At 42.4% G+C, this 19,108-nt stretch overlaps 1 protein-coding gene across 1 annotated transcript; it reads left to right on the top strand.

The window, feature by feature from the left end:
• The first annotated feature begins 16,246 nt into the window (after positions 1–16,246).
• On the top strand, positions 16,247–17,853 carry LOC120737284 (myelin-oligodendrocyte glycoprotein-like). Its single transcript, XM_040037903.1, has 2 exons — positions 16,247–16,662; positions 16,768–17,853. Exons 1-2 carry the CDS (start codon positions 16,317–16,319, stop codon positions 16,857–16,859), a joined length of 438 nt encoding a protein of 145 aa, XP_039893837.1. The 5' UTR covers positions 16,247–16,316; the 3' UTR covers positions 16,860–17,853.
• The last annotated feature ends 1,255 nt before the right edge of the window (positions 17,854–19,108 follow it).

The raw sequence follows: 19,108 nt of genomic DNA, 5'->3' as shown, positions 1-19,108 counted from the left end.
TAAAAGCCTTTTAATAGTGATATGAATTAATTTAGAACTCACCGGAGAGAAAATGCCGTGAGCAAACCAACAAAAAGCTGGGGATTGCAGAGAACTCGATATCCGCTCGTCTCACCGCTGCAATCCAAGCCTGACGTCTTTGTTTAGTAATATCGGATACATGGGATCCCTCACGTTGCCTCCAGGATGGAAAATGATGAAAAGAGAGCCCATTATCCAGCTTCTCGCCTTCACAATCGTGTGATCTAACGTTGAAACCGACAACACAACACGTACGAACCATAGCTGAAGCTGTATCCTTTGTCTGGCCTACTGTCATGGCGGAAGGGGCGTGGCCCACCTCCCGTGACATCATGCCCCAAAGCTCGCTGACACGCTGAAACACCGTCAAAGGCCTTTGAACTACAGCCTGTGTGTCGTTAAGCACCAATCCACTGTTTTTAACATAAAACAACAAATCTGCGACCTTGACTTTCCATTTGCATGAAATGAGCAATATAATACAACAAAACATTTCTTGCATGAAATAAAATACAATTTCTGAACTCACCAAGTCCCGTTCAGTTATGTTCACAACGTCACCAAGGCAAGGACAGGTCAGAAAAACAAAAATATATTCTCCAGAGTACAAAAATGGCTTTATGTAGACTTCTGGCTTGTTTTTTTAATATTTTTCCCACTTGTTTTGGCAGCAGCTCCGCAAGGACAGTCTGCATTTCTCCCTCTCCAGCATCAAAAAGGAGGAACAACCTGATTGGGTGTGGCTATCACAGGAATCACACTGCAGCGTGCCCTTTCACAATAAGAGTCTGAACACATAGTTTAGCCATTTTACCTGAATTAACATAAAAACACCATAAATTAGCAAGTTTTTTACCCTTTTAACATGTTTTTAAACACAAATGAAATCCTATACCATGAATTATATCATTGCTGATATTTTTGATGATTTTTTTTTTTTACCATTATGATCTATTTATTGACTATTTATCACCTGTAATATATTACTTTTTCTACTAACAGGCTTTTATTTATTGAAAGCTAAGTTAACCAGGGTTACATGTTCTGCCACTTTCCTCTCTGTTCTTTAGGAAGTGAAAGTGGAGAAACCTGTTCTGTTCTGCCCCACAGCTGACCTGCTTCAGGAAACTACAGTGTAGTGGAGGTCCTCAAACTGCAAACATGGCTGTCCACATCTGACATTTCAGCTGGCATGCCAAAAACTGATGCATCGATTGAGTTCAGGGGGTCTATCCTTAACACTGGATATTAGGACACACACACACACTGCATGGTTTGTTTTCTGTGTTGTAGTGTTTTCTAGCAGGACAGTTTTTCCTTTGTGCTACTGTTCTTGACCATTGAGGGCACATTTCCACACACTGGTCTCAGCTGTTCTCTTGTATGATTTTTTTTTTTTGTTCTTTCTGAAATCTTGTGTTGATTGTAAATGAACTAGTTCTGAGCACTCATTCATACAAGGCTCTTTGAGACAGACAGTTGTTCTACATAAGTGCTTTCTATCTAACATTCACACTTTGGTGGATTCACTGGAGTTGTAGATGTTCAGTATGTTGCCCAAGGATATTTGACCTTCAATGGGGATCGAACCATGAACCTTCTGATTTGTCAATGACCTGCTCTACCTCCCGAGTTACAGCCGCCTCGTGTGTTAAACATCAGTGAAGCACATTTGTTCCATCGGTATGTTTTTACCACATGTCAGGGCAACAGGCTAACTGGGGTTCATGAAAATGTTTATTGAGTCCACTCGTGTGATCTGTACTATTTCATAATCCTAAACACAACAGACAATAAAGTTTATAACATCATGTTTTTGAAATTAAAAATACTGAAGTTTATGGATCTTATAAAATATAGAACTGCAAAAATTATGTACAAGGCCAGATACAATATGTTACCAGGAAATATACAGAGAATGTTCTATGACAGAGAAGGAGACTATGAATTGAGGGGGAAATTGAATCTAAGGATTCTTAAAGCACGGTCAAAGGTTAAAACCTTTTGTGTCACTATTTATGGGGTAAAACTGTGGAATAGTTTTACTATAGATCTACAGCAATGCTCAGGAATTAGTAAGTTCATGAAAATACTTCGAAAACTGATTTTGGAAGAATATGATACTGATAAAGATGATCACCCATTGTATGTATAAAAATATCAAATTATATCCAAATTATATCAATCACGGTCCATGTTTATATAGGTTCTCCTCGTGTATTGTGTGGAGTATGTGATGATGGGAATTAGGTGAATTATGTGGGATCAATAAGATGTTGAGCAGGGGTAGGAATTAATAAGTATGTTCATACTTCTTCCTACTCCTTTTCAGACCAAACATTTGTTACATTATGTCAGACGATTTTGTTTTATTTCATTATATTTTTTTGTTTATCTGAACAAATATGTGTGTGTGTATCTACATATATATTCGTATCTGTAAATGAAAATATATGTAGTGTGTATATATTGTTTTTTTTGTTTATATGTCTGAAACAAATAAAGATACAATACAATACAATACAATTTAAACTTTATTTTCCCTTCACACAGTTTTAAAATAAAACAGAGACCTGTTAACATCATGAGTGTGGATGAGGAAGCTGCTGCAAGTCGCAAAATTTCAAATAAATACAGGCTCATGAGTGACCACATGGGGGTGCTGTTGGGCACTTTTTGATCTATTCAAAAATACATTGATCCTTCAGTCTGCTGTGTCTGAGCAAACACAGTAAAATCACAGCATTGGAAATATAATAAATCTGAATATTGCAGAAAAAGAAGAAGCTTTATTTCCACAGATGAAGGAGAGGTGTTATTACCTCCTGTTGTACAGTTTATTTACAGACAGAATACTTTAGAATTTTATCTTAAATCTGAACTTCAAGTTAGCATGTGTGCTGTTCGAGCAGCATATTTCTGTCACACTCCAAAAAGACTAAAGTCCATTCTGGAGGCTGGAAAAATGTCTCCTTCATCAACTCAGCAGCAAATATGTTCTTGAAACAAAGCCCAGAGTCCTTCTGCCCCGAGCTGTAGAAGTTAACCATTGATTTTACCCTCTGACAGGATCAGAGCTCAGCTTTACTCCACCTGTCAGACTTCTTCATGTGTCTGTGTCACTTTGTAGGCTTTACATGTAAAGACAGCATCTGCATTAATGCTTGAGTAAAGCCTTTATTTACATTCTGTGTGGAGCTGCACGACCAACATGTGACTTTACAGGAAGTCCCGACCTGCCCGGCTGCAGGTTCAGCTGATCAGAGTTTGACTTTCTGCGTGAAGGTCAAAGTTCAGTCATCACATGAGTATGTGACATGTCATAAAAGTGACTAGGTTACTTGTACAAACACTGATCTATATAGAATCAACCTTTATGTATATGTATTTATGTATTATTCTCTACATACAGACTGTAACACCGACCTGAAACTCTAAACTTGTCACTTAAGAACCAAATTTACACAGCAACGAGTTTATTTTATTTCTTAGCAAAGTTCACATTTTATTGCTGCTTTGCTGAAGTTCGGTCGAGTCGGGCTGTAAATGATCTGTGACACAGACACACCTTAATGACCCGTCTGCTCACACTTCTCCTCACAGGCTTTGATTTAACTCTGTGGATCAGCTGTGACATGGTCACAGTGGGTACTGTAGCCGTCAGTCTCATGTCCCGTCTGAAGCAGTGTGAGAGTGTCAGTAGATGATCAGCAGAGGAAAGTGAAGCTGCTGTGAGCTGATGTCCTGAAGGGCTTTTAAAGAGTCTCTGAGTTTGACAGGAACATGAAGATGTTTGTGGTGTTTGTGATCCTCCTGCACGGTAAGTACACCTTCCTCTCTCTGCTCTCATCATCAGCTTTTCTTTCATCTCTCTCTCTTTAATGTGTTGAAGTGCAGCAGGAGGAGATTTCCATCAAACACTGGATTCTGATTCAGATCAAACTAACAATCCAAAGCAGCAACTTTCAAATCTCTGGATTCTTCTTGGTGGCTTTCAGATGAGCTCGTGTAAGAGAGATTGATATAGTCTTGTCTTTCATAAAGAATTTATAAATAAATAAATTTTTGAAGTCACAGTAGTTGTAGTTATTATGATTATTTAGATTAGAGGGTCAGAATGTTCTGATTGGTTGCTTTCTTCTTCAGAGAAGCCACAGCACTTAGTGTCATAGCCAGTGAGTCTGCAGGACTGTTAACAGGATAAGTGTGTGGGTGTGAGGTTTAGTGCTGTGCACTGTGTTTGCACACAACACTGTAGCAGCACACCAAGCCCACCCAACCCCACAGCAGAGGAAAAATCTTTTCTAATAATACAATTACAATTGTATTAAAATACATCTAACTGGATATTCAAACTTAATTTTGAAAAAGATTAATTCAAAGGAGTTAAAAACAGGATTGAATGGGAGACAGTTTAGATCATCCTTATAAACCGCAGCTATAGAAGTTGTAATTTGGTGGGCGAGGTTCTCTGAGGGGACAACAGTCCCTGGTTTTGTCAGGGTTCTTGGGTCGTTGACCCAGTGTTTTCATTATTGTCACGGTTTGGCAGGGCAAACCGTGGGGATGTGGGGAAAGGAGGACCCAGTCGCGGTACTCTGTGTCTAAGCAGTGCGTTTATTTATAGTGAATGAAACAATAACAGTAAATCCCCGTGCTCTCCCGTGACTCCCTGCTGCCCTCCGATGTTCCACGCTCCTCCTGAGGAGAAAATAACAGAGGCAGCTGTCAAGACACTGTATTCCAGTAGGCATACACTCACAGACTTTAACTGAGCTCAGACTGACGTGAAGTCTCACGCAATGATCCCACGTCGGTGGGAGCTCCATCGGTCTCCTAAATAGCTCCCCTGACGAGCCTGATCAGCAGCAGGTGTGTGTGGGGCTTCAGGCGTGGCCAATCCTCTAGGACCACGCCCATCAGGCCTGCAGGTTCTTGGCATCCACACACACATATATACGCACACATACCTACACACGCCTACACATACAATACGTGGAACACCGAACAGAAGCATAGACTTACAAATACATATCACAATAACAAGTCCATAACTGCACAGGGATCCTGGGTCGCTCACACCCAGGATCCCTGTGCAGTTGTATTTTCCAGATTCATGTCTTCACCGTGCCAGCCCTCTGTCTCAGTGTCATTAGTTCTAGTTCATGTATGTCAGATTATGTTCTGCTGTGTACTCACCGGTCTCTCATTATCATCCTCATCAGTCAGAGTATTTAAGTCCTCCGTTTCCTTCCATTCACAGTCTTGTCAGTCAGCCGTCTTGTGTTCTGTTTATCCCTGTTCTTTACAATAAACTCCATCAACCCTCAATGTGAGTCTTGCGTTTGGATCCTTTCCACATCCACACTGCGATTCCTGACAGGTTTGAGTCTCAGTGACAAAGAAAATGTCTAACCTTTGAGAGGTAACAAACTTTTTATGTATTAATGATTTGTTAGATAAAGCTTTACTGTTAAAAGGGGCAATAACTGCAGGAGAGACAGTTTAAGAGGAACAGGCCTACATCACACAGTAATTACATTAATGCCTCTGACAGAACATGATTTTCCAGGTGTCATTGCTGTAGGGTTAGATTAATATATGTGGACAGCATACTGGAATACTGACTCGTTTAAAAAGTTCACACAGTTTGAGGAATGATGTGAAATTGTACACAAAGGGAATGTTTTTGTTCCTGCAATAGTCGTGAGCCAACTATGTAGTTGGTGTAACTGTCTGAACGTTACATCTCTAAAACATGGAGCCGGCAGTGGACTGGAGATGATGCATTGCTTTCTGGTGTCCAGCACACTGTTCATGACGTGCACAAAAGTAATTGGGATACAGGTCAGAGATTGGTAGAATCAGAGAAAAAACATTGAAATGTACACTACAGTGGGGAAAGTACAAGAGGAAAAAAGAGACCCCTACTCATGCTGTGCTTCCATGGTAGGACAGCATGAGAACAGGAAACAAAAAACTCCTTTGCACAAAAAAGCACATAAATGTCCACAGCACAACATTGTGAAGACATGACAAGCCACAGGGGTGGGTGGGGGGTGAGGAGTAATCCGAAGAAACACAGCAGCCACCCTGCACAGCGCTACCATTCCAGCGCGGCACACAGACCCGCCGTGTTCCCTCGCAGGAAACAAGCATCGAAGGCGTTGGAAAGGGAGGGGGCATGAGTGAGTGCTTATCAGTGTAAGTGTGTGTGTGTGTGCGTGTCCATAGTTCAGCTGAGACAGTGTCCTTCGGCCTATCAGGCTAAGTAAACAGTCCTCCAACCAATCCAGGTGTCCTTGCATGGGATGGGAAGAATAGCCGTAACACAGTCGTTATCAGGGAGTGATTGTTCGGCTCCAGCCTTGGGCCTGCAGCTGGCGCCGTTATGGGGGTCCGCAATGTTCATGTTGATTTTGTAAATTTCCATGCGAGCAGCCCAGGAGAATTTTCAGGCTGCCCTAACACTCCGACACTGGCCTCTCGATCTCCCGTTGGAGAGTCGCGAGCCTCCCCATGATGGTATCAAACTTCTGTTCCATGGTGTTATCATTCTTTTGATTCTGAGACCTCACAACTGCAGTGATCCGTTCCGCGATGTTTTCCAACTGTCGCTCAAGGGTCTCATTTTGAGCAGGCCTCTCTCTGATGTTTCCCCTCATACGCTCAATGGTGTTGTTTTGAGCCTTCACAGCAGCTGTAAGCGTCTCCAAGGTGTTGACCATATTACGTTCGTTGTGAGAGGTCGCGCCTCGTCCCGTCGCTTTGAATCCAGCGGGCAGCCTTGGGGGGGTTTGAACAGCTGGTTCCGCTTTCTTATTTCTCTGATAAACCAGGGCTAAGCCAACTCCGATCAGCAAGAACCCTGTTATCATGGTTCCGAATAGGTAGATATCTTCAGCGTCCTCGATCGACAGTCCCACCAGGCACACGACCCTCCATGTCTGCCACCCGTCCATCGTGTATCCGGCAGGGAAAGTCCCTCCAGGGCACTCAGGCTCTCCCGAGCCCAGACTTCTCGTTGAGAAAAGGGTGTCAATAGCATTCAGAGACCAGTTGATCAAATCCATAATTCTCTTTTAGGTTTAGAGAACGACAGTGGGAGGCTATTCCAGGGAAAGTAATGCACACAAGACAAGACAAGGACAGGCTAAGCAGTGAAGATAAGGGTGAGGAGGAGAGGAGAAAGGTGCGACCACCTTCGCTGAGAGCTGAAGAAGAAATGTGAATCACTCTGCTTGTTCATGGTTTAGTTTGGACTGTTTTAGAGAAATAGATCATGAGATTCAGTTCCAAGTGAACATGAGGTTTCATTACAGTTCATCATGATAGCAAACTGTGTCATAGTGAACTCTACAGAGGGACCAGAAAACCTCCAAAACACTTAAAACAGATGAAGATGCAGCAGAGTTTAAAGGAAGTGCTTAGAAAATAAAGCAAAGACCATGAAGAGTCACATTTACTGTGAACTCAGTAAAATACACTAAACTGAGGCTGGTTCATGACACACTCAGTTTAATCTGCCAGGTCCTCACAGATTAAATGTTCACATTTAATAAATAAATACATAAAATTTCAATGTCTGTCTGTAAAACTGGCATCTGTGTTCCTGCTGATAAATGTGGACTCTGAGACAAACCCACTGCATGCAGTTAATTTGTGTTTATGTGTCCTCAGTTTCCCAGCATGCCCTGGCTGTGGTGGTGGAGGTGAATGCAGGGGAAACATCTGTCCTGCTGTCCTGTCAGCACTCAGGTTTTATACCTGATGACCTCACAGTGATGTGGACTCGCTCTGATCTTCATCCCAAATCTGTCCACCTACAACGAGAAGAAGGAGATGACGTTACAGGGCAAAACCAGCGTTACAGCGGACGCACATCGATGAGGCCTGACGCCCTGGACACTTTAGACTTCAGCCTCACTCTGAGAAAACCACAACTGACTGACAGCGGCAGCTACACCTGCTCCATCAGTAATGGGAGAGAAGAAATGAGACTAAAAGACATACAGCTGAAGGTCAAAGGTCAGCAGTAAACTAATACACCTGCTGTAGATTCAGGCCATTAGTCAGTACTGTAGACAAAGATCAGAGGTCTAACTGAAGGCAATGGTTCCTATATTCCCACATAGCAGACACGTCTGGCCCCGATCCGGCATTAAGCTGACACCTCTGACTGACTGGTGTCATGGCAGGGTGTATGTCAACCAGATGTGGGCCAGGTCTGGCAATGATGGCACTGTTTATGTTATTGTTGTAGTTAGAAGACCCAAATGCCATGTTGCAATACTATACTGCGATGGTAGCCAACGTTTCAAATGCAGGTTTGACAGGTTTGTGAGTGTACACTTTATCCAAAACCTAGTGAGGGTTTACTCATATTTGCCACTGGGTGCCATAGCTCAGGAGGTAGAGCAGGTCACCTACTGATCAGAAGGTTAGTGGTTTGATCCTGGGAAGACAGCTACATTTCTGGATGGGTAAACAATGCAGCCGTATGGGAGGTAAAGAACATGAAATTGTTCATAGCTAAAGCAAAGGTGGGTGCTACATAGCTAGCTTAAATTAAGTGCCATGTGTGAATCTTACGTTTGTTGACATTTACAATGTAGGTCCAGAAAAGTTCTGATAGTTCTAATTTGTCACATTAACATGGCATCATAACATTGAAGCTGACTGAGTATATTTACAGTGTCTGGTTAATAAATCCTACAGTTTAAATGAGCCGCACTGACAGTCAGGATCACTGCGTAATGTCTGAATGTGATGTCTTAGATATGCTGCTTAGTGAGGGTGGTGACACTCAAAGTTAAGCCGTTGAGAATCAATAATAATCAAAACAGAAAGTGATATTGATAATGGATCAGAATCACTAAATTCTAATTATTTCTAATCCCTGTAACTATTAGAAAAACAGAGTTAGAGAACATTGTTATGTGTGGTTACTGGTTACAGGACAGAGTCAGTGGTCTGGACTGTAGATACTCAGCTGTGCTTCAGTTACCATTAATATGACTGCTGCTGATTTTACAGCTGATATTGTGGTTTCTTGTCCTCGCAGAAGAGCAGGTGGAGGTGAAGGTGGACAAAAGCTCAGACTCTGTCATCCTGTCCTGCAAAACAACACCTGACCTGCCTGAGGACACCAGAGTGGAGTGGACTCGCTCTGACCGAGAACTCATGATGGTCCATGTGTACTCAAACAGAAGTGACCACCTTAAGAACCAGGATGACCGTTACTGTGGTCGCACAAAGATGAACAAAGACCTGCTGAGAACTGGAGACCTCAGTCTGACCCTGAAATACCCCACACAGAGAGACAGTGGAGGATACATCTGCACCATCTACAGGGACAAAGACATCCTGAGACAGAAAGTAGTGCTGCAGGTCAAAGGTCAGAGATGCAGACACAGGTCAGAGGTAGATTTATGTCAGATATCAGCATTCATGTCGTTATAGATTCTGTTTCTCCACAGAACCATTTTCATCCTGGGCCACAGTTCTCCTGGTTCTCTTGGGCCTCCTGGTTCTTATTGGGATTTCTGGAGGTCTCATATCTTATTTCCGGCACTATTTCATGTCAGGTGAGTGTCTCCTACTACACTACCCATAATGCCACAGCATGACTTTACTAAACAGTGTGTGTGCTTCACTGCATTGATCTGACACAGAGGCTGCATGTGGACAAGCTGTTCTTCTTCTGTGGTGGTAAACAGCAGCTGACATGGAAACATGTGCTGACAGTAAATGTTGCAGCAGCTTCAGTAAATGTTCCTCCTTGAGTTGTGCTCAGTCATGTGGTGGAGAGCTTCAGATGTTCAGACACATGAGATCTTCATGGTTTCTGTGCTGATGTGTGTGAGACATGGCCGACTGTGGAGGCTCAGGCTGTCTGTTCTTCTTCATCCAACATGTCTGGAGCACTTTACAGGACGCTGCAGACTAGTTACCAAAGAACGAGTCAGGAACACATCAGGAACAAACTGAGACACAATCTGACTGAGACTAGAAGACAAGGAGGGACAGGGAGGTCATGTGACCATCACAGCTGCTGCTGATGTCATCATGTTGTCCTTTGTTGTTCTCTCAGGTTACAAGGTGAAGGTGAATTCAAGGGTGGAGTCTGTCCTGCTGCCCTGCAAAGCCACAGTTTGGCTGCCCAAAGACGCTATAGTGGAGTGGAAGGACAAATATAACAGGAAGGCTTACGTGTATCAGAACGGTTCTAACCAGCCTGAAAAAACACACCCAGATTTTAAAGCCAGAACCAAGATGAGGAAAAACCTGCTGAAGCTCGGAGACTTCAGTCTGACCCTGAAATACCCGACAATCACAAACACCTACACCTGCACCATCTATGACCGGAAGGGAAGCATCCTGATGGAGAAAGAAGTGGAGATGACAGTCAGAGGTTAGTGCTGTAGATACAGGTCAAAGGCCAGAAGTCAGTAAATGGTAAACAGACTGGTCCTTATAAAGTCCTTTTCACAATAACTAGAAGATGATTTCTAGCAGAAGTGTGAACATCTCCACATCCTTTCTCCATGTTATCATCCAAAGCTGTGTGAAGTTTCAGAGCTCTGCAGCTAACAGAGACTTTCAGTTTGTAACGTCGTCTTCAGAACAACAAGATTAAGAAAAAGAATAAATAAAGTAAAAGTGAAACTTTCCAATGGAAGGAAACAGAAAGGTGGAATAAACTGAGGTTATTTACCAAATTTTATCATTACCAAGAGAGTTGAGTTGAATTTCTCGATCTACCTATCTACCAGTTCCTACCCTCACCTATGGTTACGAGCTGTGAGTAGTGACTGAAAGAACGAGATTGCAGATACAAGCGGCAGAAATGGGCTTCCTCTGAAGGGAGGCTGGCTTCTCCCTTAGAGATAGGAGGAGCAGTTTAACCATCCAGGCAGGGCTCAAAGTAGAGCTGGTAGTCCAAAGGAGCCAGTTGAGGTGGTTTGGGCATCTGACATGTTCCCTCTAATTTTTCATGTGTCTGAGCGAACACACAAACTCCCTGAGCATCCCTTGGACCACTGTGAGCGACAGCAGACGTGTGCACTGTGGTCACGGCAGCATCGAATCCATCCAAGTTACATGTTTATTAAATAATCAGATTACTGGTGCATTTACATTTTGTTTACGAACTAAATTATTAATTAACTGCTTTAGCCCACTTACAATGAAAATTTAAAAAAAAAAAAATCTTGTTCATGACCTGTGTAGTATGTTAACACTATTATAAATAACTTTAACTCCTATTTTGAAAACACAACTTTCTTTTTTTTCTTTTTTTTTAAAGCTCTGCTCAGGTAAGAACTCGCTCAAAAAAGTGACATTTGGGCATATTATGAGTTACGCAAAAGGTTACTGAGTTTTGCAACAACAAAGTTTAGCACCTAAAAATGCATCAGGCATGTTTTTAGCAAACTACAATATTTACAGAACAATCAGCTGTTCTGCATCAAATTTGTCTTTGCTCACAGGCGGACAGTGCTTTTGAGCGTTTCCCTTATAAAACGCCATTTTTACCGTTTCTTCCCGCAGTAAATATAAACAACGATAGTATTCAAGAAAAAAATAAACATTGCATATATGGTTTTACGTGGCCGATCAACACAATTTAAAAACTGGTATGAAGTCCACACTTTTTCCATCAATTGTTCCGTCTGTCCTGCTCACATCTCCAATGGTTGTTCACGTTGTCATTAACGTGACTTCACTCCACATCAGCCGCTTTGCTAGCTAAAACACCGGTGTCGGCACATAAGGACGCTGTCATAGCCTGTCAACCATGTTGATTAGCTGCGTATATACGAATGTGAATCGCATTATTGGCTGGACTATGGGATAAGGTGGCATCGTTCTAATCCCATACTGGAGCAGCCAGTCACTGACTAACACTGCAAAACAGAATTGTTAAAGTTTTAATTTTAATTTCAATTCAGGTTAGATTTTTTTTTTTTGTGCGCAACGCTGATTTGCTGTGCGCAGAGACCGTGCCAGCAGTGCACAATTGCAGACGTGCGCAGCTTAGAGGGAACATTGCTGACAAGGATGCCTCCTGGGCACCTCAGACCTAGAGAGATTATATCTCTCGGCTGGCCCTGGAATGCTTTGGTGTTCCCCCAGACAAGCTGGAGGAGGTGGCTGGGGATAGGGAGGTCTGGGCTTCTCTGCTGATGCCCCCTGGTCCTGGATAAGTAGAAGAAGATAGATGGATAAAAAGATAATTTTTTATCTTTCACTTCATGCAGTTAAAGAAAATGTACTCCGTTCTGCTGCTGATGTCTGTACAGCTCATGTTGTGTTCTGTTGTCCTCTCAGTCCCCCAGGTGGAGGTGGATTCAGGGGTGGAGTCTGTCCAGCTGCCCTGCAAAACCTCTTCAAAACTTGACTTGCCTGACAATGCTACTATTGAGTGGACAAACATGTCCAATACAAAGGTCCATGTGTATAAGAACGGCTCTGACCAGCCTGAAGAACAGCACAAGATATACAGAGAACGAACTGAGATGAACAAAGACCTGCTGAAAACTGGAGAATTCAGTCTGACCCTGAAACACCCCACAGATGGAAACACAGGTATCTACACCTGCACCGTCTACAGCAGGGAGGGAAACATCCTGCTGAAGAGAAAGGTGGAGCTGAAAGTCAGAGGTCAGTGCTGTAGATACAGGTCAAAGGTCAGAGGCTAGCTGTAACCTACATTTGAGGGTTTTTTTTATATTTTTAATTTTCTTATGTTAAGTTTGTGATAATATTAAATTCTTCTCTTATGATTATTAGTTAGAATTTAGTTGAGTTTATGTCTAGTTCAGTGGTCCTAAAATTGTGTGGTGCGCCCCCACTGGTGGGGTGCAGACTTCTGACAGGTGGGGCGCAAGTTACCTGGTAGAAAAGTCATGTGGAACAAATGTTTAACATCGGAATCCCTTTGAGGGCAGAATAAAGAAATTTGCGGCAGTTACAATAATAACATTCACATCCACTGAAAATGTCACGGTCTGGCTAGGGCAGACCGTATGTTGCAGGGAAGGACTCAAGCGCAGACCGAAATGAGATGTGAATAACAAAACAAGCCGTTTATTAAGGCAAGAAATGAGGGTACAAAATAATAGGGAATCGATGAAAACTAAACAATGACCTAAACTGGGTGAACTAAAACGAAACATACAAAACTCTAAACATAACGAACTGACAGGGATACCTGGAGCGGAGACATAGGACAACGGAGCAGTACAACGGACGAGCTGACAAAGAATGACTGAGAGCACACAGACTAAATGGACACAGGAGGATAATGAGGGAAGTGGCAACACATGGGGACCCAGCTGACACATAAACATAATTACGTCACAGGGGGAGAGTAACTGAACATGATGAACACAGACACACCAGACCTCTTCACAATAAAACAGGAAACACAGTGAGATATAGACATGACAACCTGAACTTGACAACATAAGCCACAGACATGAAATACATGAAAAGCAGGGGAGACATAATATAGTGGAAACACGAGGGGAAAATAACTAGAAACAACTAGGCATGATAACGATGAACTTAGGAAACCTGAAGGCTACATAAACTAAACATAAAACGCTGGGTCAGCAGACCCAGGATCATGACAGAAAAGCTGCAGCTGTGTTTGCAAGTCGACAGCAGCAACAAAGAAGTGTACGTCCACATGTTGAAGCGAATGGATGGATGGATGGATAGATGGAGTTTATTATCTAAAGAAATTTGCAGCTGGGCTTTTCTGTCATTGCTTTGTTTAGATGGTTTCTTCTATGTCTCCTGATTTATGAGTATTTCCCTGTCCTTTGTGTAATCTGCCCTTTAAAGTGAAAACATGTAAAGTGAAACATGCTGAAATTAACGGCAGCATTTTTCCACATTTAGCTCAAAACATTACAATGTTTAACATTTAGATTTCGATTTAAATATGACATTTTGATTTAACATTTAATATTTAGATTTAACATTTAAAATTGTGTTTCACATATGAAAAGTTTCAAATATTTTACTAAATGTTGTAAAAAAATGACTCAAAAAAATGATGTTTTTGTAAGGTTTTGAGCCCCTTGTTCTAATTGTCAAACTTGTGTTATCATGTCTACATCTCTCCATGTTTCCTGTTTTATTTTGATGTGTCAAAGTGGTGCTTCCAGTTTTACTTACTTTTCCCTGTGGCATCATGATCATTGGTGTCAGCTGTGTATCCCCTGGCGTTTCCACTTCCCTCATTACCCTCTTCTGTATTTATGTCTCCTTCTGTTCTTTGTCAGGTTGTCCATCTCTCTTCATGTCAAGTCACGGCTCAGTGTTATCGCTTCCTGAGGTTCATGTTTGGATTATTTCTTAGTTACGTTGTTGCATGTTCCTCTTCAGTTTCATGTTCAAGTCTCTCGTCATTGTTTTCATAGTTGGCTTAGTTCTATCCCAGTTTAGGTTTCAGTTTCGTTTTACCCTTGTTTCGCCTCACCTTGTTTTTTCAAGGTTTTTTTTAAATCAGCCATAATAAAGGCTCGCTTTATGTTTAAACACCAGTTTATTTCTCCCATGTCCGCATTTTGTGTCCATTCCAAAAACACACCAGTGTTCCCCGCCGTGACAATACAACCCGACCATGTCGAATCTAGCAACACACCAAAGGGAAATTATTCAGATGGTGGAACAGCTATGCAGCAAGTGGTTGAAGCACTTCGGAAAAGAGACCACTCCACTTGTTTAATTGGTGTAGCATCTGTTATGGGTTCAAATATTGAGGGAGAGCACCAAAAACAACAATTGGCCCAGAAGAGTCGGTCAAACAATGATTTTAATGAACACACGCGTGGGGAGATGAACACTGCACACACCAGCATCGATCTCCGCCCAATGATACACAAGCAGTTGTTTTTATAACACCAGGGTATTATTTATGACGCCCCCTAATGCGTCAAAGCAGATACAATACATGCATAAGTTTCAAAACCACAAATGTTCTGTTGACGACTTTTGACACATTTAAAAGGACATCTTCTCCGTCTCGAGGCCAGGTGCTTCCTATAACTCTCGCTTATCTCCTGGAAAAAACTGTCCCTTAGGCAGACACAATTTTGCAGTCACAAGCTTTTGCAAACTATTATTTGAACTCTTACCTAAACATGAGTCTAACTACTGTTTGTGTGTGTGTCTCGACCTCAAAATGCACTCGGCCTCACCCCGCCCGTTGACGCTTCTGACCTTTTACCAGACAGAAGCTCTCTGTGATAGGTGTAATAATCATAACTATCATAACTATCTATTGAATAAATGCTTTGATGAAATGATAATTAATGTAATGGTAATGATGGTTAGGAATAGTAGCAGTAATATATTTCCCTGATCTCCACACATCTCTACTGTCATCTCCACTTCAGTTGGACCTCCTGTTGCCTGCCTCTTTTCTGGCGAGGATGTGGGCAGAGTTGGCTGCCATGTCACCCTCGGCTACGGGGGGCGGCTGCTTCACCTACGGCCGCTCAGCCCCCCAAACTGTTTCATCACGGACTCTGGTGCCTTTGGCCTCTGGGTTGGCTGCCAAAAGGAGAGCTTACAGGCTTTTGTGCCATTAGCGACCTCCAGAACTGTATAATTATGGACCCTTGTGCAGCTGATGGCTGCTGAGGTCACCTGATTGTAAGTGGGTATTGAGGCATCTGGGTAAGATCTCAGACTGCATTATAGATGGAAGACAGCCCCGCCCTCTGTTCAAAGATGGTCGCTCACAGTGAACATAGATGGCTTCTTTCACTCCTCTTTCAAACCATCTGTCCTCTCTGTCCAAAATGTGAACATTGGCATCCTCGAAAGAGTGACCTTTAACCTTTAGATGCAGCTGGACAGCCGAGTCTTGTCCTGTGGAGGTGGCTCTTCTATGCTGTGCGTTTATGAAGTGGCTGTTTGGTCTCTCCAATGTAGAGGTCTGAGCATTCCTCGCTGCACTGTACAGCAAACACCACATTGTTAAGTTTGTGTTTGGGATGAACCAGTTTGTGTCTGAGTGTGTTGCTGGGTCTGAAGTACGCTGGGATGTCGTGCTTGGAGAAAACTCTCCTGAGTTTCTCTGATAAACCTGCTACATAAGGGATGACAGCAAACTTTGTTGTGAAGCAGCACATGGACAGAAACATCACAGCACCATCAGAATCTGATCATCTCTACAAGCTTAAAGAGCTGCTTTGACCTTCTGCTCTGATCTGCTTCTGTCCTTCAGCCTTATCTACAACTCTGAACACCTGCTGCTGCTGTCTATAAAGGTAATGTTGTTTGTTTTCCTCTCAGACTGTGTGGTGGAGGTGGAGGAGGGGGGGAAGCCTGTCCAGCTGCCCTTCAAAACCACAGGAAACCTGCCTGAAGATGCCACAGTAGAGTGGGAATACTGTGAACATGAATACAGGAAGGTCCACGTGTATGAGAACGGCTCTGACCAGCCTGGTAAACAGGACGAGGTTTACAGAGGCCGAACATCAATGAATGAAGACCCTCTAAAAACTGGAGACCTCAGTCTGACACTGCAAGAGCCCACAGATGAAGACAGTGGGAGATACAGATGTGAAGTCAAGCATGGCTGTCAAATTCTCAGAACGAAAATGCTGTTTCTCAAAGGTTAGATTGTTTGTTTATTTGTTTGATGTGTGTGTGAGAGTGAGTGTGTGTCACAATACAAAATTCAGAAGAATAGTGTCTGACTGTCCTGTGTCTCCTCTGCAGGGAGAGTTCAGGTCCAGGATCAAACAGGGGACATCAGGAACAGAAGCAGCTCCATTGATCCGACTCCTCTGATGGCTGATCAATCAGTTTGATCTGTGTGTTTGGTTAAGAGTGACGTTACTGTGGAGAGTGTTGATCAATCAGAAGATGAAGAAGAGTATCAAGTTTACAGCTGATCTGCATGCTGGAAGTATTTGGAAGAAAAGCCTGGCTGACTGTTTATGAATGTTTAAAAACAAATAGAATTATTCCACTGTTTCATTGATTAGTTATTGGTTCCGGTGGTTGATAGTCCTATTAATAGGCTTCAACTTCTGAGACCCTCAATTAGATAAGTGCAAGAAAATGGAGGGATGGTTTTTCAACATAAAAGCCTTTAACAGATGTTATGGAGATGCTGCTCTTTACTTGAACTTGTTGTTGAACTTCCACCTTGAGAACTCCAGCAGTGGTGGGATGGGGAATTTTAAGGCTTCTTCCAGCTAACCTTTTTGCAGGAAAAGAGTCATATTTATATATTTTTTTCTCCATGTAATCAGTCAGCAAGTTGTACTTTATTATACAGCAGACAGAGAACTGTTTTTTGTGTTAGTTCAGTTTTCCAGACGAATTTATCTATTCTCACTTAAATTCACTGAAGCTTGTCTAAGAGCAAAACACGAGACCAGACTGATTTATTGATTTTATAAATGGAGGCCTCTGTGATCATTTACACTGAAACCCTCTTAACTAAAACATTTACAGAAATTGTTGTCAGTAGATTTGTTCTTAAACTTGGAGATATTCCAGAATCAGTCGTCTTCCTTTGCTGCTGCCACGTCAGGTTGAATGGTTCTCAATGTTTCTCTCCCCACACATCCTCCCTATGGAACAATAGAGCAGTAACGCTGAATAGAAACTGGTTTGAGGGGTGATGTATTGTTTGTGACTGACTCACTGAACTCTGAAGCTAATCTGTCAGATTAGCTGAATCTGCTTTTAATAAAATATTAAAATAAGTTGTACAGAACAAGAATACAGGCAGGTGTCTTATGCCACTGACACTGGCACTAAGGCAGTTAATCTGTAACAGCACCTTACAGGGAGTGCAGAATTATTAGGCAAGTTGTATTTTTGAGGAATAATTTTATTATTGAACAACAACCATGTTCTCAATGAACCCAAAAAACTCATTAATATCAAAGCTGAATGTTTTTGGAAGTAGTTTTTAGTTTGTTTTTAGTTTTAGCTATTTTAGGGGGATATCTGTGTGTGCAGGTGACTATTACTGTGCATAATTATTAGGCAACTTAACAAAAAACAAATATATACCCATTTCAATTATTTATTTTTACCAGTGAAACCAATATAACATCTCCACATTCACAAATATACATTTCTGACATTCAAAAACAAAACAAAAACAAATCAGCGACCAATATAGCCACCTTTCTTTGCAAGGACACTCAAAAGCCTGCCATCCATGGATTCTGTCAGTGTTTTGATCTGTTCACCATCAACATTGCGTGCAGCAGCAACCACAGCCTCCCAGACACTGTTCAGAGAGGTGTACTGTTTTCCCTCCTTGTAAATCTCACATTTGATGATGGACCACAGGTTCTCAATGGGGTTCAGATCAGGTGAACAAGGTGGCCATGTCATTAGTTTTCCTTCTTTTATACCCTTTCTTGCCAGCCACGCTGTGGAGTACTTGGACGCGTGTGATGGAGCATTGTCCTGCATGAAAATCATGTTTTTCTTGAAGGATGCAGACTTCTTCCTGTACCACTGCTTGAAGAAGGTGTCTTCCAGAAACTGGCAGTAGGACTGGGAGTTGAGCTTGACTCCATCCTCAACCCGAAAAGGCCCCACAAGCTCATTTTTGATGATACCAGCCCAAACCAGTACTCCACCTCCACCTTGCTGGCGTCTGAGTCGGACTGGAGCTCTCTGCCCTTTACCAATCCAGCCACGGGCCCATCCATCTGGCCCATCAAGACTCACTCTCATTTCATCAGTCCATAAAACCTTAGAAAAACCAGTCTTGAGATATTTCTTGGCCCAGTCTTGACGTTTCAGCTTGTGTGTCTTGTTCAGTGGTGGTCGTCTTTCAGCCTTTCTTACCTTGGCCATGTCTCTGAGTATTGCACACCTTGTGCTTTTGGGCACTCCAGTGATGTTGCAGCTCTGAAATATGGCCAAACTGGTGGCAAGTGGCATCTTGGCAGCTGCACGCTTGACTTTTCTCAGTTCATGGGCAGTTATTTTGCACCTTGGTTTTTCCACACGCTTCTTGCGACCCTGTTGACTATTTTGAATGAAACGCTTGATTGTTCGATGATCACGCTTCAGAAGCTTTGCA

Source organism: Simochromis diagramma, unplaced genomic scaffold (assembly GCF_900408965.1).
Source record: "Simochromis diagramma unplaced genomic scaffold, fSimDia1.1 OVJJ01000044.1, whole genome shotgun sequence".
In the NCBI taxonomy this organism is placed as follows: Eukaryota; Metazoa; Chordata; class Actinopteri; order Cichliformes; family Cichlidae; genus Simochromis; species Simochromis diagramma.
Note: the sequence above shows the minus strand (reverse complement) of the source record. Positions and strands in the feature narration are given on the sequence as shown.